This window comes from Leucopleurus acutus (assembly GCF_964270905.1).
Source record: "Leucopleurus acutus genome assembly, chromosome: 13".
In the NCBI taxonomy this organism is placed as follows: Eukaryota; Metazoa; Chordata; class Mammalia; order Artiodactyla; family Delphinidae; genus Leucopleurus; species Leucopleurus acutus.
In genome coordinates, this window is record NC_139155.1 from 40,007,251 (window position 1) to 40,029,351 (window position 22,101).

General features: G+C 36.7%; 1 protein-coding gene across 1 annotated transcript in view; it reads left to right on the top strand.

Annotated features, from left to right (window-relative positions):
- The window catches only part of RPRD1A (regulation of nuclear pre-mRNA domain containing 1A), a 69,125-nt gene extending 50,447 nt beyond the window's left edge, over window positions 1–18,678 (top strand). The window contains exon 7 of the mRNA XM_082852753.1: window positions 18,496–18,678. Coding sequence (XP_082708879.1) covers window positions 18,496–18,645 — 150 coding nt within the window. The 3' untranslated portion in view covers window positions 18,646–18,678. The remainder of the gene's footprint in view (window positions 1–18,495) is intronic.
- The last annotated feature ends 3,423 nt before the right edge of the window (window positions 18,679–22,101 follow it).

Sequence of the window (22,101 nt, forward strand, 5' to 3'; positions counted from 1 at the left end):
CTCACGGGCTTAGCCGCTCCGCGGCATGTGAGATCTTCCCGGACTGGGGCACGAACCTGTGTCCCCTGCATCGGCAGGCGGACTCTCAACCACTGCGCCACCAGGGAAGCCCTAGTTTTAGATTTTTAAGGCACCTCCATACTGTTCTCCATAGTGGCTGTATCAATTTACATTCCCAGCACAGTGCAGGAGGGTTCCCTTTTCTCCACACCCTCTCCAGCATTTGTTGTTGGTAGATTTCTGATGATGCCCATTCTAACCAGTGTGAGGTGATACCTGATTGTAGTTTTGATTTGCATTTCTCTAATAATCAGTAATGTTGAGCAGCTTTTTACGTGCCTCTTGGCCATCTGTATGTCTTCTTTGGAGAAAAGTCTGTTTAGGTCTTCTGCCCATCTTTTGATTGGGTTGTTTTTTTAATATTGAGCTGCATGAGCTGTTTATATATTTTGGAGATTAATCCTTTGTCCGTTGATTTGTTTGCAAATGTTTTCTCCCATTCTGAGGGTTGTGTTTTCGTCGTTTATAGTTTCCTTTGCTGTGCAAAAGCTTTTAAATTTCATTGGGTCCCATTTGTTTATTTTTGTTTTTATTTCCGTTATTCTAGGAGGTGGGTCAATCTCTCCCAGCTTTTAGATTACTTTTCCTAATCCATGGGTTTAGGAAATGTGCAAGTAAATAGGTATTTGAAAGTATATGTTTGGTGAAAATAATGGGCTCTGAGAAAGGATCTTAAGGATCATTTCAGTAAGCAAAGTAAATATATAATGAGTCTTTATACTTTTTATTCTTTAAGTAAAGAATATTTAAATTATTTCCTGTAAATAAAATATTTATTACAACATAAATAATGTAGAGCTTTTTTGGCTGCATATAAACTTTTTTCTAGGCTCTGAGGGGTCTTTTTTTTTTTTTTTGGTGGCGTATAGTTTTGACAATGTAGCACTGGCATTTTTTTGCTCATGCTAATTTTGGGACTACCTCTAACTTTTTAAACGTCAGCCATTCTTTTTTATTTTTTTTAAATTTTTTAAAAAAATTAATTAATTTATTTTGGGCTGCATTGGGACTTTGTTGCTGAGTGCCGGCCGGCTTTCTCTAGTTGCAGCAAGCAAGGGCTGCTCTTTGTTGTGGTGCACGGGCTTCTCATTGTGGTAGCTTTTTTTGTTGTGGAGCACAGGCTCTAGGCCCGTGGGCCTCAGTAGTTGTGGCACACGGGGTCAGTGGTTGTGACCCGCAGGCTCTAGAGCACAGGCTCAGTAGTTGTGGCCCATGGGCTTAGTTGCTCCACAGCATGTGGGATCTTCCTGGAGCAGGGCTCAAACCCGTGTCCCCTGCATTGGCAGGCTGATTCTTAACCAACTGCGCCACCAGGGAAGTCCACGTCAGCCATTCTTAATCTTGGAGTTGTTTGTCAGATTCTTATGTAATTAGTTTTTAAAATATATATATGTCTATGTTAATTAATTGAGTCAATGTTTAAGCCTGTAGAGTTTTTTTGAAAACTTGACTTTTGTTATTTCTTGTTTTGGTTCTCTTGGCTTTGTTTCTTCTTCAGATTTCTTAAGGATATATTCTAAATTATAGATAAAAATCATTTTATGTGTTCAAGAGATAAGGCTAAAAACATGCCTGTGGTTAGAAATTTTTCTCCGTTAATTGACTTGGTCTTGGATTCGTGAACACATCGAGAGGCAGTTTAGCCTTGTGCTGAAGAGTAGGGACTCTGGAACTGGATTACCTGAGATTAGATTCTGGCTTCACCACTTACTAGCTGAGTGACATTCGGCAAAGTGTTTGACCTCTCTGTACCTCAGTTTCCTTGTCTGTAAAATAGAGATAATAATTACACCTGCTTTATATGGTTATTATGAGATTTAAATGATTTGGGTGCTAAACTGCCCAGCATATAGGAAGTACCTCAGAAGTTGCAGCCCAAAACGAAAAGACTTGGAGGTTTTCTAACTAGTTTATATCTGTTCTCTCATTTAACCAGTGAATTTATGTTTTATTTATAGGGATACTCTAAAAAGAGTATAAGATATCTGCAATGTTTTTATAGCTGTAGTCCTCTCAAAAAGCGTTTACAGTCCTCTCAAGAAGTGTTTATATTCCTAGTTATATTCTTAGCATCTCAGTGATTGCAGCTGGATTCCTAAGTTCTTTTAAACAATATGTTGAATCATTTTCTAAGATTCTGACTTAATCTGCACCAGGCCTACCTCTCTTGTTTATAGAGTCTACCTCTTTTCAGAATTAGGTACAGTATTTGCTGGTGTGTACCTTCTTGGTAGTTCTTCATGACATCTGAGATGTAATTGTCTCAGGAATCAAGTTGGTCTGAAGTGTTTTTTACCTTTTACCCCAGCATTCTGGAATGTAATTGATTCTGTTAAGAGACTTGGACTTAATTAAAGTGTGGTGTTCACATTATTTCCTTGCCTGATTTAGATTTTCACTCGATTCTGTAGAGAAAACAAAAGCAGAATAGATTTCTTTTTACGATGTTAGACCGAGTGGCAGCTTTTCCCACCTCCTAGAACTTATAGAAAAGATAATATATATTAAAATAAATTATAAAACCTAGTGTAGTCTGTCTTTATCATATAATTATATAATAAAGATGTATACATCTTATGTTACATATATATTACCTAAATATAAAATATAAAGATATAATGAAGAGAGGGAGATGAAACAGGAAGAGAAATGAAATGGAAGGAGAGAGATGAAATGAGAGGGTTGAGGTGAAATGTAGAGAGATAAGGAGCTGCACTGTTCAATAGGTGGCCACTAGCCACAGTGATATTTAAATTAATTACAATTAAATAAAATTTAAATTATCAGCACTAGCCATATTTCAGATGCTTAGTAGCCACATGTGGCTCTTGGCTACTCTGTTGGATAGTGCAGATGTAGAACATTTCCATTGTCACAGAAAGTTCTATTCATAATGATTGATAAAGATTGCTTAAAAGATAGATGTAGATAAAGTGGGGAAATTATATTTATTACATATGAGGTATGTAATAACTCCACTCTAATAAGAGAAGGAATGCTGTAGGTGCCCCCCCTCCCTCAAGTGGCAGTCTTCTTAGAAGGTGGATTACTGACAGGAATTGAATTGAAGAAATAAACCACATCCTGGCATGTGCCCTCTTAAAGGTGGGAGCATCTCATTTACACAAATGCTCTATGCTCAGAAGTGGAACACCGGGAAGAAGGAGGTTGGAACAACACAGTAACTAAGGGTGTTGCAGTGGAAACAATCAGGAAGGTCGACTCCTGTGCATTCCCCCCTTCCTGGGCCAGGTACCAGTGGTGAGGTGTCTGTGTCTTTGTAGGAGCTTGGAACAGGGGAAACGGGTAGTGTCTCCTCCAGGCTGGTGAAACCCAGGAGTGATGGGGATCATCTGTATCTGGAAAACCATTCCCTGGGATAATTCATGTTGGATCTTGTCCACTTTACTGACATCCCAAGTAGGTTGTACATACAGTCTAATTACATAAAGATAGTAACATCACTGGAACCATCAAACATTTTTGAAAGGACAGTGCGTAAGACAGCAGATTCAAGGGGGAAGAACTTTTCCCCTAGGAAATAGTTGATAGAGGATTCAGCACAGTAATGTAAACTACTGAAAATGCCTAAACACCTCGAGATCCTGTCCCATCCCTAATTAGTATTCATCAGAAAACAGGGTGTCCTCACAGCCATGTTATGAAAAGCTCTGTACTGTTTTGTTCTGATCAACAAAGGAATGTTTGGGAATTCTAGGCAAGTAAGCAAGGAAACAATGTAAGCAATGACATAAAAACCTCAATGGCTATGAAATGAGAGTAGGTGAGAGTGGAACAGTCGAACAAGTGAGATACTTTGTGAGATTTTGCAAAACTAAATTTGTGCTGATGAAGTTTAAACATAGTGTAGTAAGTCAGTGCTCCATTGTTGGCACATGATGCATTCCTAAAAATGTGAATAAAAATAAATTATACTAAATTTTAGCAACAAAAGCATATATTAAGAGGGACAATTTTTGCCCAGAGAGATTTTTTTAAATTACAAACTTCCTTGCTGTAGTTATTGATGTTTTTTAAGCCCCCATGTATTATTTGAGATATAAAGTTAGTAAGGACATAAATTAATTATTAAATATAGACAATGCAATTTAAAAATAATATAGTCAGGAAGAACTGATCTTCAAGTTGAAGGATTTAGTTTTTATTGAACTGGATATTGCAGTGCTGATTTTGACAGCAGTCTCATCAACTTCTATCTGTCACTCAGAAGATGTGTAACAATTTGTCATCTTCTCTTGCTTTCTTATGAAATGTAAAGAAGCATTATCGTCCTCTCTTTGGATTTGTGAAATTCCCTTTACTTTTGGATTACTGGAGTTTTTGATGTTGAATCCCAATTCAGAATAGTAAAATTCTGTTTTCATTATCTTTTAGCATGGAACACACAGCAAGCCAGCCAAAGTCCAGGGAGTGTCTGTGTGGCAAGTATTCGCCACTCTTAGCATGTCTGATTTTTATCCTTGTATTTTTGTTGTTGTTTGTTTGTTTGTTTTTATCACAAGTATCAGCACCCACGTACCTCCTCAGACTTCTGTACAAAACTGAAATGTTGACAGTAGTATCATGATAGGGTAGCTTTGACCTGTTTGCTAACGAATGTGTGAAAATCTGAATTTGGTGTCACAAAAGCTGTTTAGGATTATCTGTATATAGTGTATATACGTAGGGAGTATTAGGTATACTGGTATATAGTATATATACAGTTCACACAAAATGAACTTTGTGTTGTAAATGATAACAGAGTTAAGAGTTTCCTTTGACAGTAGAACTCAGCATGAGGCAAAGGAACAAAAACAGAGGAGAGAAAAAAAGATGGAAAGAAGGAAAACTGGGAGAAAGAAAGAAGATAGGAACAAAGAGTACAGCTTTCTTCACACCTGCCAGAATTTAATGTTGGTTCCTATCCAGCAGCTGCTATTGCCAGATGACTCTTCTTCTTCAGCTCGCTACCTAGACCTGTCCGAGAATTTATCTGTAGGAAGGAGTGGAGCATCTGGATGACTAGTGCTAGTGAGGTAGATTGACTTTTAGGACGTCAGCTCGGGCTCTGCCTGCTAGATTTCATTCTCTCTGCAATCCCATGTTGTTACTCCTTCCTGACTCATCAGTGAGCACCATTTTCCGTCATTTGAGTGTCTACACTCATAATGAAAACAACAAAAACTCCTATTCATCAAGAAACCCTGCTCTTGGAGCCTCTAAGAGATTATTAGTTTTTAGATTCCCAGAATTTTTTGGCCTCTTGAATGCAATATCCCAATCCTGCATAAGGGAAACATTTCCATAAATTATGTGGGTGAAAAATTACCAGTGCCTAACCTCATACCTGCTATTGCACTTAAACTCCATTGTAAGGGAGATCATTTAAATTTTTATCATAAAATAATAACTGATACTTAGCATTTACTCTGTGTGAAGGTACCATTCTAGGTACTGATCGTATTTTTATTTGTGACTATATGAGGTGGATTACTATTATTATACCTGTTTTATGAATGAGAACACTGAGTCACAGAAGTATTAACATTATCTTCAAAGGAAATTTGAAAAATACATTAATTACATTAAAATGAATACATTAAAACCACTTAGCTCCTGATAACACTTCAGTGTATTTCCTTAATCTTATAAAAATCATAGATTAAAAACACCATTGTAAGCGTAATTATAAAAATGTTAAACAGTTGTAACCATACTGTATGTACAAATTTACATCCAACTCAGGTATTTATCTTGGTTAGTCTTCAGTGAGTATGGAGTATGGATTAGAATAATGAACTGAGAGTTATGGGTTTTAGAACTTACTGTGTGAACTTGAAGAAATTGTGCAATATCAAGCCCTTTTTTTCAAAATGTAGATATCAAACCTAATGATTTGTGAGATCTATTTAAGTTCTAAAATTCAGTGCTTTTGACTTTTCTCCTATTCCCTTCTTATAGTTAGAAACTTCTGAATACTTCAGAAATTCATCTCTTGAAAGCAATATGCAGAGTTTAAATTTTTTTCCTTGCCTTTTATTCCTAAAACACTTTCCCATCATAAAAACAATACATGCTTATTATAGAAAATTTGGAAAATACTGAAAAAAAAAAACAACTCAAAAGTTTACACGAACCTCTGAAAACACTTATTAATATTTTAATGTGTTTCACTCCACTCTGGGTTTTTTGTTTGTTTTAAATAATTGTGTATATTCAGTCTCATCTTTTAAAAAATGTTTGTGAAAGTGATTTTTTAAAAACATTATAGGTGGCTAGCATTTATTGTATCTTTTGTTTCCTTTATTTCAAACAGGGGTGGAACTTTAAAAAAGGTCCATTTATCCACATCAGGATAAATAAGTTGTACTTACTGGATTTACTGAAAGAACTAGGTCCATGTGACAGATTGGGGTGGGGGGGGATATTTACTATCAAGAATATTGGAAGTTATCTATTTACTACAAGTCATTTCCTCTCTAAGTTCAGTCCTTCAGTACACCATTGTAATTTATTGGGGGAGTGGTATTTTTGTTAGCTATACCTTCTAATTTATTCACTCCTTACTTTTGAAGTAAGATTCATGTTAGAACTAGAATTTATCTTGTAATTTTCATATCATTGCACACATAAGATTTGATAAAGTAAAATGTGAACCTCTTAGATAGTTAAATCAATCAAAATTTTAAGGAGAGCCTTATGTCATTCACACCAACAGTCTCGCAGAAAGAATTCTGTCAGGCATAACTTCCTAAAGCAAAAATTCTTTGTAAAGCATCTGCCAAATTTGGTCATGCTTAGATCAGGTTATGGAGAAAGGCACTGCTTCAAAGTAAAGCCAGTTCCATTCTTGGGATCTTTCTAATATCAGTGATCGTATTCCAATATAAAGTAATAGTCTTGGGTGTTTTTTAGGATTAATAAACTTAGTACATTTTAAAATTGAGGTAATTTGCATACAGTGAAAATGTACATATATTAACTAGGCAGGTCATTATCAGTAAATTTGATAAATTCTGATAACTTATTAGATGCTAAACACATTTTGCTACAGTAATGTGCTTTATATTCTAATTCCTAATGAGATTGTAGTTACCTTTTGACTTTCGGGACCATAGCTAAATGTGTTCAGTTTTCTTTGATTAAAAAGGTGTATTCATGAAACACCAGAAAGATTGCAGAAATATGAGAACATGGCCCTTTTTAACCTTTTTTGAGTTGCCAACAGGTTTGAAAAATGCACACGCGCACAAATTTGCTTACAACTTCAGTTGAATTAGGGCTGCCTCTAATATGCGTCTTTGGCTCACAGTTTAATAACCGTTGGTCCATAACTAGTGCAAATTGAATGGGAATCAATGTGAATCTTGCATTGCTTTCATTATCACTTTTCGCTGCTTAAAAATTTCTACTGTCAGTTCCTACATTTAGATTCCTCTAAGCTAACTGCATCAACATGATCAGGACCTGGCTTGGCATCACTTCATGGAAGAAAGCAGTGGTCATGTAGCTGTTAGTCAGCATGGTGATATAGCTATGGTAACATAAACAGTGTTAAGCTACACTAAGTGTTCAGAATATGGAAAGTACGTTCTGTTTTATTGGATGCTGGTTAAACAACAGCCGGATTCATGTATTGAACTCAGGCTGAATTCTGCGTTAGCAAAGGGAATTAACTTAGCACAGTGTTTATTCAGAGGCAGAGGCCAGGATGGCAAAGGAAATGGAAACAAAATACATTGGAGAACAGTTGAACAAATGGGGATATCAGAGATCAGACTTGAGGACAGGCATAATTTATGTGCTACCTGTCTTCAGATGCTTTGAAAGCTATCAGAAGAGAAGAGTTGGGTTTACATAAGAAGGCAGAACCTAGGACCAGTGGATATGTTCCAGGTGACAAGCAAGACCATTCTGGCAATTAGAACTGGCCTAATGTGAAAGGATTACTTAATAAATGTTTCAGCCTCAGCTATCTACATCTACAGCAAACCGTAAATACAGCCCCAATCCTGGCCAGATTAATGTAAAACCTCTCAATAAAGATTTATTTACCTCAGTTTTTATTGCCTGGTAATCACGTTCAGCTTTTGAAAAAATTACAAAGCATGCCAAAAGGCAAGAAACAGCCTGAAGAGACAAAACAAGGATCAGCAACAAATTCTTGTATGACACAAATTCTGGAATCACCAGTTCAGGAATTTAAAATAACTGATTAATATGTTAACAGCTCTAATGAAAAGTAGACACCATTCAAGAACAGATCTAAGTAGAGGTGAACATGCTTAAGAAAGAATCAAAAGCAAATTTTAAATGTTAGAAATAAACACTGACAAATGAAAAGTGCCTTTGATGATCACCTCAGTAGACTGGACACTGCTGAGGAAAAAATCAATGAGCTTGATAGTGGAAACTTTCCAAACTGAAATGCAAAAAGAAAATAGAACAAGCAACAACCTCCCCTCCCAAACAAAACAAAAACCAAACACAGAGCATTCAAGAATTGTGGGACAGTTTGGAAAAGTGTAACATACATGTGCTTGGAATACCAGAAGAACAAATGAAGCAGAAGAAATATTTGAAGTAATAATGGCCAAGAAATTCCAGAGTTAATGACAGACATCAAACCACTGACCCAGGAAACGCAGAACAAACACCCGACAGGATATCAAAAAATCTAGTCTGCACTTAGGTGTGTCATATTCAAACTGCAGAAAATGAAAGGCAAAGAGAAAACCTTGAAAAAAGCCAGAGGGAAAAAACATCTTACTTGTAGGCTAAGAATTACAGTGCACTTCTCAGTAGAATCACACAAGCAAGAAGGGAGTGGGGTGAAAACTGTTCAAGGAAAAACAACCTAAAATTCTATATCCAGTGAAACTGTTCTTTAAAAGTGAAGGATAAAGTATTGTTTGCTGTTACTGGAGTTGGTCAAGAAGAGGTTGAATGACAAGGACAAGAGAAATGTTGGGTCTAATGTTTGCCTCACTGTATTCTATATATAAACAACTGGCTCTGGGAGATGGTAGTATATATTCAGCAAACATGTATTTCAGGTTTTTGAGGAATGTTACAAACCAGATTCCCTTCTTGGAGCTTCACTCTGGACATGAGCATATTGGAGATTGGAGCAGGGATGTAGCAGAGAAACTATGTGTGCTCCCAAACAGCCCAGAACCTCTGATTTATGGCCTGCCTGTTAAAGCCTTGTGTAACAGTGTTCCATGGGACACCCAATTTGGGAAATATCAAATTGGCTGACCTCCATGACCCTGAAATAGTGTGATTCTTTAGAAACTGGGTAATACATACTAAGGGAGTGAGACCAGAAGGTCACACAGAAAATGAAAATAATTTAGGCTAAAAGGTCACACAAAATGAAAATTTACAGAAAGCATAATCAAGTCTACTTCCTAACTTAAATATCAGACAAGTAGAAAAATTAATTTGTTATAGCTCACTTCCTTAAATTCCTTCTTCCCACTTGATTTTGAAGTTGCTTACAAATAAATGACCTCAGTTATATGCTGCCTATCAGCTCCTGGCTCCCCCTCCCCCTCCAAGGTCACAACTGATGATTAGTGATAGGTTCAACTTTCCTGGAATATTGGTCATCGTTCCTGATTGGACTAGCCCCTTGCCTTTTCTTGTTTCTTTTCCCTTGTGTCTTCTGTATGTTGCTGCTATTATTATTAGTCCTTCTTTTGTTTGTTTGTTTGTTTTTAAGTCTCTAGGCCCATATGCTATTATTCATGAGAAAATGACGGCTCCTCTCCATTACTGGGGATTCCAGAGATGTTTTTGGCAGAATTAGACTACCTAATACAAGTCACAGTTTGTTTCCTAAACATGTTGAATTTTGAGTTTTAGGGACATAACCGTTAGTCCTGTGACTGTGGTGGTCCTATATTTCATGTAAGGTAGATTTCAGTTGGATAACACACTTCTAAAGAATACCCATCCCAATAACAATTCCAAGATACGAGAGGCAGGATAGCATAATGGTTAAGCATGAGGACTCTGAAGCCAGACTGTCTGGGTTTCAAGCTTTTTTGACCTTGTCTGTTGATTTAAGAGGAAGTTTCTTAATTAGTGGTTAATTGTGCTTTAGTTTTATTATCTGTAATGCATAGATAATAAGAGTCTCTACCTATGAAGATTAAATGGACCACTTAGAACAGCATTTGGCATTTAGTAAGCACATCAAAATCTTGGTTAGGGTCACACTCAATCTAGAAATTTATAAAGCTTATTTATAACAGTATCTACTCTCATTACAATTTAGCATTTTTGATTTTTTAAAACCCATTCGATAGCCAGGTAGGCATTGGGTTCCTTGCAGAAAACTAATTCCCTGAGAAAATATTAAATCTTTTTTCTACTTGTTAATCCAGAAGGCTAATGAGCCTTCATGGTAATAGAATTATAATTTACTAACAGGTGGGAATTACCTATTCCAAGAATATTTTAGAAGTAAAATCTGCTTTTATTGTAGAATACTTATTTAAGAGAATGATAGTAAGCCCTCAAAGGAACTGCAAGATATAAGACAGTCTGTTAGATGACATTCATTTACACTAAAGTATTTCCCACTAAAAGGTAACTTTTCTGCAGATGGACAAGGAAAAATGGTTCCATCAGAGATGTGTGGGATAATGTGAAAAGAAATGAGAAAGGATTTGATATTTTACTTTTAAAATACTTTAATTATATATACAATAGTTTTTAACAATTGCAGGACTAGATCCCAAGCTAAGTTTGGGTATTTGTTTTCTAGAAGACAAGTTAGGGCAAATCACTGAGATCTTTACCTGCTTTACACTCTGTTACCTGGAGATGGCAACAGACTTGACTAATCTCCCCGACATCATGGAATTTCTTGGCCGCCTTTAAGAAAATAAGTGGTATTTTTAAAATATTGATTGATACTTCAATTAACTTTTCCTGTCTAATCTAGCAAAGAGCCCCAACCCCAGGGTAAGCAAAATGAAGTAAATTATGGTGGATCCTGAAAAATGAGAATCAGAGCTTCTAAATAGTTACATTGAAGAAAGTCACTTAAGGAAGACTTGTTAACATTTAAAGAGAAGCAGAAGACGTAATGAAATACATATCAAAGAACAAAACCATTTAGAGGTCTGCAGAAGAACCAATAAAATGAACCAGGATTATGAAGATTACCATCAACCTAAGGGGTTCTATAATATGTTCTGAAGATTATGTCTTGATACTATTTTGAATGAAGATAACTAGCTCCACCTTCAACGTTAATTTGTGCTTTTGTGACCCAAGGACCAACTTATTTTATTCTCAAACATGTAGTTACTATGACGACTGATTAAAAATGATGTAACAGGTAAATTTTAAGTAGCCAAAACTGAATCAACCAGATTTCAGACTAAGAATACATATAGTGAGATATAAAGGGAGAAATTAAATTGCTTAGGTGTTTGCATAGATACAGCTTGTGGAATACTATAGAAATAGATGTCGTATGGAAATACTACATCACTCCATCTTTAAGAAATGCTATTGTGGAGAAAGTTTGTTTTTTTTTTTTTTTTGGTGCGGTACGCGGGCCTCTCACTGTTGTGGCCTCTCCCTTTGCGGAGCACAGGCTCCAGACGCGCAGGCTCAGCGGCCATGACTCACGGGCCCAGCCGCTCCGCGGCATGTGGGATCTTCCCGGACCGGGGCACGAACCCGTGTCCCCTGCATCGGCAGGCGGACTATCAACTACTGCGCCACCAGGGAAGCCCGGAAAAAGTCTTTAATACTAGGATGTCCATGTTTTTTTGGCTGAAAAAAATATCCTCATATGTCTTTTAAAACTGGGGGTTGTCCAGCCCATATTGTTATACTTGAAAGGCACCCTAAACATTGATTTCACAAATGAAAAGTGAGAGAGAATGCATTATCAAAGCCTTGTTTTCAGAGCATTCCGGAATCTGGATTACACTCAAACTTGATTCCTACAAAAGCTACACAGCTTGCTCACTAGAATCAGGATTGGGCTTCCTAACTTGATATAATCCTCTTTCTGCTGCAGCAGCTGTCTCTCAGGAAGTGGGTAGGAAGGAAGGGGCAATAATATGGTAGGCATGATGCTTGAAATTGTTGACCACAGCCCTTAATGGCCACTAAAGATGCACATGTGGGTATAGTTGAATTTCTCCCAGTTTTTTTTTTTTAATTCAGAGTCATGTATGAAAGAAGAGAGCAGAATTATTAGTAGCATGTGCAAGGTAATGGCAGCCCCTATATATATATATATATATATATTTAAATTCAGAAATAGTTAAGCTATTTATTTTAAGCAACTGAAATATTAGAACAACTGTATCTGGATCAGCCCTAAAATGAATAAGAACTCCAAATTTTAGGAAATTTATCCTCTTAGCTGTTTTTGGTGCAAGATGGTTCTGATACCATCCCCGAATGATAACTGCAGTTCTGTGGCACTTCATAATTTGAAAACTTCCACATTAACTTATTTAAGCCTCACAGCCCAATGAAATAGATACCCATATTTTACAAAGGAAGCAGCTGAGGCTTAGATAATCTTAGGGTGCCCTTGCCTAAGATTACAGGTAGTAAATTGAGGAGGTGGTACTTGTATCCAGATCTTTTGACCTAATGCCCAGGAGAATCGACTGGGGACCTCTTCACACCCAGTGTTCTGCTGAACACTGTAAGGAATATAGATACACACAAAGTGTGTTTCCCCCTAATTATGAAAACTAGAAAACAGTATAGTAGTATTTAAGTTCAGAAATAACTTGAATAGTAGCAGATCATAGGAAGTTAGTATGAAACTAAAGTAGGAAAAGTTTCTATGGCAAAGTTTGGTCTTAAAATAGGTCTTGTAAAATGGAGATTTGGACACAATGTATACTCAACATTAGCTGTAAAGAAAAGCATTTCTAGTGGTGGTTCAGATTTCAACCTAGCTCTAACCCACTCTAACTGCACACAAGATAGATAACACCTCCTGATTCATTGATGTTGAAATATAGTCAGACGAGGGTTTGCAGTTTTAGGGTGGTGGTGGTGGTGATACTGGCAAGTAAACAAAAATACAGACCTTGTTGAATGAGGGGGGAATAGTGAGGGAGAAGTAAAATGACTCATGTAAACAGTCAACAGGAAATGAGGTGAAGCATTGGTTCCCCAAGTGGCAGCTGATCTTTCAGCAGAAATTCCGCAGGCCAGAAAGGAGTGGCATGATGCATTTAAAGTGACAAAAGGGAAGAACCTACAACCAAGAATACTCTACCCAGCAAAACTCTCATTCAGATTTGATGGAGAAATCGAAAGCTTTACAGACAAGTAACAGGTAAAAGATTTCAGCACCAGCTTTACGGCTGTTCATGGAACTTTTCTGGGTAAAAAAGAAAAGGCCACAACTAGAAACAAAATTACAGAATGAAAAAGCTCACAGATAAAGGCGAACATACAGTAAAGGTAGGAAATCATCCATACACAAAGCTAGTAGGGAAGTTAGACAAAAGTAGTAAAATTATCCGTCCACAATAAGGAGGTAAGGGATGCACAAAACAAGATGTAAAATATATCAAAAACAGTAATTGTGAGGGGAGGAGAGTACAAATGCAGGGTATTTTTAAATGCATTTGAAATTAAGAGATCAGCAACTTAGAGCAATCACGTATATATATAGACTTCTATTCCAAAACCTCAAGGTAACCGCAAACCAGAACATCTATAATACATATGAACACAAAAAGGAAGGGATCCAAACAACACTAAAAATAGTCATCAGATCACAGGAGAAGAGAACAAAAGAAGAAAGAGACCAAAGGGGACAGGGCGGGAGGGATAAATTTGGAATTTGAGATTAACAGATACTACTATATATAAAATAGATAACAAGGACCTACTGTATGGCACAGGGAGCTATTCAATATCTTGTAATAACCTATAATGGAAAAGAATCTAAAAGAATATATATAGATATATTCTTTAAATATATATTATATATAACTGAACCACTTTTGCTGTACATCTGAAACATTGTAAATCAACTATACTTCAATTAAAAAATTTTAAAAAAGACTTTTAAATACACAGACTAGACAGAGCATGATACCTTTGCAGTAGAAGCAGTTCAGTATTTATTGCTGAGGGAAGGGGCTTAATTTTTTAATGCTTTGGCTTTTCAGCAGTTTTTTTTTTAAACTTAAAATTAGGTCCTTCCCCTTCTTTGGGACTGGAACAGAGCTAAATTCTTTTAGGAAAAAAAAAAAGGTTATTTAGGTTAAAACACAAAATAAGTCTTTTGAAAGCTGTTTTTGCAAAATGCAGGTTTAGTTAGAAAAGAATGAGAACACTGAAAGAGACTTATGTAGTGGCCTTACCTATTGATGTGTTTATCAGATTAGACTATCATACCTTTGACTTTCCCTGATACATGCATGCCACTGGGTCCACGTTTGTGTTTTCTCTTTCATGCTTAGGGTAATTTTTCTGGTTTACTGAGAATAAAAAGATATTTCTTTTCTCCCACTCCAGCTTTATTGAAGTAAAATTGGCACATAAAATTGTATATATTTAAAGTCTACGATGGGATGATTTAACACATGTATTTGTGAAATTACCACAACCAGGTTAATTAATATATTCATCACATGGCTACTTTGGTGATGAGAACACAAGGTCTACTCTCTTAGCAGTGTATCAAGTGTACAACAAGTGTACAACACAGTATTATTAACTATAATCACCATCTGTACATTAGATCCCCAGAGCATATTCATTTTATAACTGAAGGCTTGTACCTTTTGACCAGTACCCATCTCCCACCCCCGCTCCACCCCAGTCCCTGGTCACCATCATTTTCTGTTTCTGTGAGTTCATCTTTTTTTTAAGGGTCCACATATAAGTGAGATTATATAGTATTTGTCTTTCTCTGTCTGGCTAATTTCAGTTAACATAATGTCTTATAGGTTTGTGCAGGTTGTTGCAAATGACAGAATTTCCTCATTCTCATAGCTGAATGTTCCATTGTATATATGTACCATGTCTTTATCCATTCACCTGTTGACAAAGAGTTGGGTTTTTTCCATATCTTGGCTATTGTGAATAATGCTGCGATGAACATGGGAGTGCAGGTATCTCTTCCAGACACTGATTTTGTTTTGAGGTCAGTGTTAGATATTTGTTCTGACACCAGGAGGGCGCTATCTGTTTTATTACATGTTTCTCATGCAAAATCTTTGAGTCAGGTCTGTGGAACTAGGAGTGGGACAAATGGCAAGCTTTTCTTTAAGTGATGCTCCTGCTATAGGAGCTTAGCTGTTGGTGAAGGGAAGGGGTGCAGGAGCCTGTGTTCCTCTTGGCTTGCCTCTTCTCGTGAAGACCACCACCTCCTGAATCGGGGGCAAGGGTTATCCGTGCCCCAGTATTCTCAGCTTCTGCATCTAAGGTAGAGCCTGTGTTTCACGGAGTGGGGCTGAGCAGAAGGGCGCCCTCAGGCTCTTAAACTTAAAATTTTTGAACCCTTAATCCTCTCTTTTTTTGTTTACTTGTAAAGTAGCCTTGACTTCCCCGCCCCCCCCACATGGCTGTATTTTATTCTCCTATTGCTCAACTTTATTTTCTTCATTTATACCTGAAATAATATTGATATTTATGTTTTTTTATGCCTCCTTCCCCCTGAAATGTTAGCTTTGTAAAGGCAAGAGACCTCATCTGTTTTGTTTAACACTGTTATCTCCAGCGCTTAATAAATATATACTAGCCATATGCTGGGGACTGCCGTCACAACACTCCCAGTCTTGTAGGGCAGAGAGGAGGATTGTAAATAGACAGTCAACAACATTTTTCTAAAGGTGTGCATTCATGGTGCTGTGATGATTCTGACCTAAGAGAATTACTATCATTATTGTACATCAGAATCAAAACAATATACATATCTTATTGTAAGCATTGTTGCCATAGGAAGCCAACTTGTGGAATCTTGGAGCCTCTTTCTAGACCACCAGTGAGGCAAGTGAAAAGTTTTGGGACTATGGCCTGGATCATAGTAGATCGTCAGGTTTCATCTGGTTTTTTCTTCAGGCTAACATCAAATAGTTAACCAGGGCTACTTAAATCTTTTGTCTTTCAGATGAAAGTCTGCCTGTGACAGTAGCAGAAAGCTTTTGATTACTACTTTTGTTCCTAATATAGTAAAGCACGATTTTACTTGCTTATGAAGGATAATCACTCTTCTCACAGGATTATTGAAAGGATTAAATGAGTTTGTATTTTAATGTGTGGCATATTATGGACATTCAATAAATGGCAGCTTTTGATTATGTTTACCAAATTTCTTGTATGCAGTGTTGCCAATTGGTAGAAGGCTTTTATCAATAATTGCCACAGATCCTTTGAATCAAAGGATTAATATAAACCTTAATAATTGAAGTACAGCCTATCTGGATGCTAGAAACTAGAAATTAGGGTGAGCAGTAATGACCACTAAAGGCACATAAGACATTTCTCAAAACATCTAGCCTCGAGAGGAGCAGAGAGTAATTACTTCTGAGCATGTTTGAACAGCATCTGGATATGTCATGCTGACCCCAGAGTACTTTAGGTGTTACTTATTAGAGAATGATTTAGTAAGAACAGAAGGACAGATGGAGATATGTGTTTGCCCCCCTATCAGCATGTGCTGAGGAAGACACGTATGCTAAATGAGGTGTGTGGAGATCCGACTGAAAAGTATGCATCTAGAATGAAATACTCTGGTGCTTCTCTTTTGTTTGCCACTCCAAGCTGTTATGCTGAAACCTACCTGATGTTCCAGTGTGTCACTGGCAAAGGGGAAAAGGGAACAGGAAAATCTTACCTTGAGGTTATAGACCCCAATTAAACTCTCTTTTACTCAACCTTGATCTTCGTGATGGATTAGAAATTCAGGAACAGGCAGACATGGCAAAGATTGACCCCTCTCTTGTGTGCCCAAAGCTCTCCTAGAACATGTCCAGCTTTCAACCTTGTCTTCTTTGTCTGCCATTGTGCCCAGTTCCCCATGCTTCAGAAATCTTCTCCTTTCCCTTAGAGCAGTTGCGATATAGTAATTCTGACAAACTCCTTTCCCCAGGTGTAGTTATTCTTTAAAAGAGGAGGCTCAGTAACACAAAGTTTGCTAACTGATTTCATTTTAGACAGAAAAACCTTAGAGAAGTAGCTCACGAGTTGGCTGTGTATTAGCATCCTTTGGGGGAGCTTTTACAAAATTTGAGAGCTCTGGATCCACTGCCAGAGATTCTCATTTAATTGATAGATAGTGAGGCTGGAGTTCTCTTGAAAATTCTGAGTTTCTTCAAAAATTTCCTAGGTGATTCAGTCAGAGTTGAGAAACAGCTAAAGAAGAAGGGCTCTTTGTGGAGAGACCCTCGACCCCAGATGAAAGCTTATCACTCACCTGGTCTGTCTTGAGATCACCCTTGGTCAGAGGGAAGGAGAGGGCTGTAGGCTTTATAGAGGGAATAATACCCACTTTCTAGGTTCCCCTCTTCACATCCCACCTCTGCTAAGTGATGGAGTAAAGAAGGGTCCTCTCTCCTTGTTAAAGTCTGGAAACTTCAGTTAAAAGATATTTCCACTACAGAGAATGGGCTGTTTCCCCCTAAGCCAAACATGATCTTAATTAGTTTCCAGTCTCTGACTCCTTAGGCTGCTGTTTGCAGGGTTTCCTAACCTTCTTTTTGTGGCATTGTAATCCTTTGGTGATCTGGCAAAGCCTTGGACCCCTTCTCAAGTTAAATATTTTAAATATAGAAAATAAAATGCATAGCATTACAATGGAAACAAGTTATATTGAAGTAGAGCTTATTGAAATAATAAAAGTACAGTAATATATGCTTCTTTACTGATACATTAAATTACATGTAGCAGTTGGTCTAATAATTTCAAAGTAGTCATAAATGTAAACAATATTTTAAGATAGATGTGAAAAACTGTAAAGTAATATTGAAGCAACTGGTTTCTATTAAACTCACAGATACTGATAATGCTCCTGTGGTCTGCTGCCAACATTCAGAATTGAAAACAGTGCTAAATTTCAGTTTAAGTTTGTGAAAATAAATATATACTTTTTCTTATCCAAGCTCCTGTATCCCTGAAAATCTTATATGCTGTGGTTAAGTATATTAATATTTTAGTCTTCTCTTTACAAGTGTGAAACAAGAGCTTACGATTGTGATTTTTCATAATAATGAGTTTACCTACTTGAGTATTTCCCAAGTCCCTCTTTTGATCCTAAAGCTCACATTATAATCTCGTTATTCAGCATAAACTGAATGTTTAATGTAGATTTAATGTAGAGCATTAGCTAGATAAGATTTAATGTAGAGCATTAGCTAGATAAGCTAGATAGCTCTTCTCTGAACTCCCAGAAATGCTAATGAGAGTGGTTTGATGTTACAGGAATACAAGCGCAAGTTAGCCAGAGTTTCCCTGGTGCGAAAAGAACTCAGGTCCCGGATCCAGAGCCTGCCGGACTTATCTCGATTGCCCAATGTTACTGGCAGCCACATGCACCTGCCCTTTGCGGGGGACATCTACAGTGAAGATTGATGACCAGTCTCTTTCCAGGGCCCAGGACTTTGCAAGAGATGGAGACAGGTTAGGTGGATAGTCCTGTAGTGTTATTTTTGTATATTGTTGAGAGAGTGACATTAACAAAAAGAAATAAGTAATTTATAAAATTGTTTAAAATGTTGGTTTGTTTACTATTTTATTGGTAAGTTAACATGACTTAGTTTAAACAACGTGAATCTCTGTGTATTAATAAGCTCACAAATAGTGATTATTTTCAAAAGATCTTTTTGTAAATTTTTTTGATTCAGGGCCTTGTGAGAAATTCCATGTTTCTATTTCTTCATGTATTTTCAAATGATTTTCTTTATTTTCTTCAGTATCTAATCACTGTATAGTATGTAATTCCTAAAGAGTAAGAACTAATGAGGAGTTTGTTGAGAATTTATTATGGTATAGTTAGGACTTGATTGTAGAAGGGACTAAGTGTTCCAACTTAATTTTCACCCTTCTCCCCAACCAAAATATCAGTTCTGTGCCTCTCAATGCCTTTGATTCCTATTTCCTAGAGGTCAGTAATTTAACAGTAAATATGGATGTCATTTTGAGAGTCAGATCAGAACCTAGAGAACTTTTCCACTATAGTACTATAGGGGTTCCATTCCAACTGCCACAGTGTAGAATAAAAGGAGTGTTAAATAGGGACCCCCTTGAATAAACTGTTTATTATTATTTGGATAGATTAATATGAAAATGCTTTGGAAATGTTATGAATTTTGACATTGTACCAAGAGAACAACTCTGATTCTAGAACTGATTTCTAGTTGTCAAATCAGGCTCCTTTTAACATAATTGATCCCTTTAACACAAAGCCATCTGTGGGATTAAAAGAAGTGTAAAATAATGATACTTTATTATTCTCTTAGCCATTTAACTTTAAAAACAATAGTATTTTTAGCTTTAATATCTCAAGAACACAATATTCATTAATGTTCAGTAAAGTAGCCTGGAACATTATTAATGTTTCCTTAAGGTTTTTGAATGACTGTATATTTGGAAATTAAGCAGTGCTACACTACAGGGTAGATCTGGTAAATATTATATTTGTATATTTAGAATTACCAAAACAAATGTACTTTTTTTTACCTTTTATTTCTAACCCTGTGTGTTAGAGCAGTTGCATGCTCTCCTGCTTTCTCTTTAAATCACATTGTTAAGCTGTGGATTTTGTACTCAGTGATGACTTAGGATGAACGTTTTTTTCATTCATTACTTTACATATTAGAAATTTTTCTTTTCGTTGTAAGAAGATTCAACTGAGATAGTCAATAAAACATCTTTTAGATCCCACAAGCCAGTTATGTCTCACGAGTCTGAATGGCTTCACTCTTTCTCAGTATTAGAGATTATAGCTAAAATGAATTTATATGTGAAGGAGAAGACAAATATTTATTTTTAGTAGCCAGTAGTTTTGGGAACAGTGCTTTTAACAGTTTGACCTCTCAGAAACAGACACACAGAGAAGTAGTTCCCACATATGGCTTATATTCCAAAGTTTTTTAGTCAACTTTTGGGACTCGGGGCACATTTTTTCACAGGAACGGTAGTAATTAGATTCCCTGTGAACACTACCACAGAAAGCTCACCCAGGAATCTAATCCACTTAACCATGAATGTACTTAACTTGTAATGTGGTTGATAAATTACTGGTAGTAGATCCTGACCAACATTTGTAACGTCACTAAGAAAATGGTGTGTAGCAGCCAGACTTACACATTGGGGTGTATGTCTGTCTCGTGTACTTCTGTCCCTAGGTGTAGGATATGTAAGAAAAAGATTCAGCATGATGGTGGAGGGTGTAACCAATGCACAATTATTAAAACCTGGTTATACCTGTTGTAAAAGTATGCCACATAAGTTAATTTTTGTTAAAGTGAAAGCAAAAGCTTGTGTATTAATTTATTTTCAGCATCTTGACCTTATTTATGATCTGAAGTGTTGATTTATCTATTCAAAATACATTTTTTCCATTTAAAACTAATTTATAAACTATGTACTCCTGGGAAGATTTGAAACCTATTAGAAGTTTGTTGAAATATTTTCACCATTAAAGACAGACTTCTGACATAGATACTGATTTTAATGCCAGTATCTGCTCTAAATATTTATGATAAAAATGCATTATTTTTTAAAGAGCTTGATGCGATTTGTGATAAGTGATAGTACTCAACCTGAATCCTACTCCCAATTTCACCCTTTGACCAATCCTCCACAAACGTTCAGTTGTTGGTTGATTTACTGACTGTAAACACAAATGATATGGTCTGGTTTAGAAGTTATGTTTTCAGCCTTATGATAATTAACATGGTAAGCCTTAGCAGTAAATAGCTTTCCTTCCTAAAAGGGAGACTACATTTTCTCAAGAAATGGGGCTAGCTGGGGGTACTATAATACCAGATTCTGAATCATGAGCATTTTCTTCACTGTGTACGTGAGGCAAATCATGCATTTTTGAGTGCAGCTTGGCCTGGCCCCTCAGGAGAAAAGCATGTCACCATACTTGCAGTAGGGGTATTTTGGTTTGAATGGATACCATCACTCTTTTCTCCACAAACAGTGCAGAGAGCTGTCTGGAGTGGCAGTTTGAACAGATTCCCTGGCGTTCCCTCTGCTCCTTCCATCATTACAGTAAGTAAAAGAACCACATGGGGGAACCCGGGAGTCTGAGAAAATGAGCTGTGCTTAATAGCCAACCTCCCTTTCTAGGAAAACCAGTCCAGGTGCAGCTATTTTGGTACCTCTTCTCACATGCACTCTGCGTCAGGGTTTTTCTGTAAGAACTCCTTCAGGGTCAGCAACAGCCAGGATGACCTTGTCATCTTGACTTGCAAAATTAAAATAACAAACCTAGGTTGTCAATTGTCACTGTAGATGAGCAACTCATCTATTATCATTATTGAACAGGTTCTGAGAAATCTTTAGAAAGAAAACACTCAAAAGTACAAATTAATAAGGAAAGTTAGAATGTCCTTTCTGAATTTTCCATTCAAAAAATTTATATTATATGAAATAACATAAAGCTCTATACTGCTTTGATTTCTATTAAGAAGTAGCTCCTAAGATGTAGTCTTGTTTAATAGTTGTTGCACTGTATCAAAGCTTTTTAAAGTGTAAATCCAATTCTTCTCTGTATAGAAAGGGAGCATTGTGTTACTTACTGAATTTATTTATACAGAGCATTTGTTGCCATCTGTAATTCCAGCCATCCACACATGAGTCTGTTCTGAGGTGGCAGTAGCACACGGGAAGATGAAGTTTCCCTATTTCTTTACCCCTTTTTCTTTGGTGGTATCTGATGAAAATATAAGATGTTCTTAATAAAGTTTTACGTTCTTTTTGAGATGTGTAGATTATTTTTGTGAATTTGTTTAATTGGATATGGGGTGGGGAGGGAGACATTGATGGACTGGGAGGGAAACAAAGTACTAGAAGTGT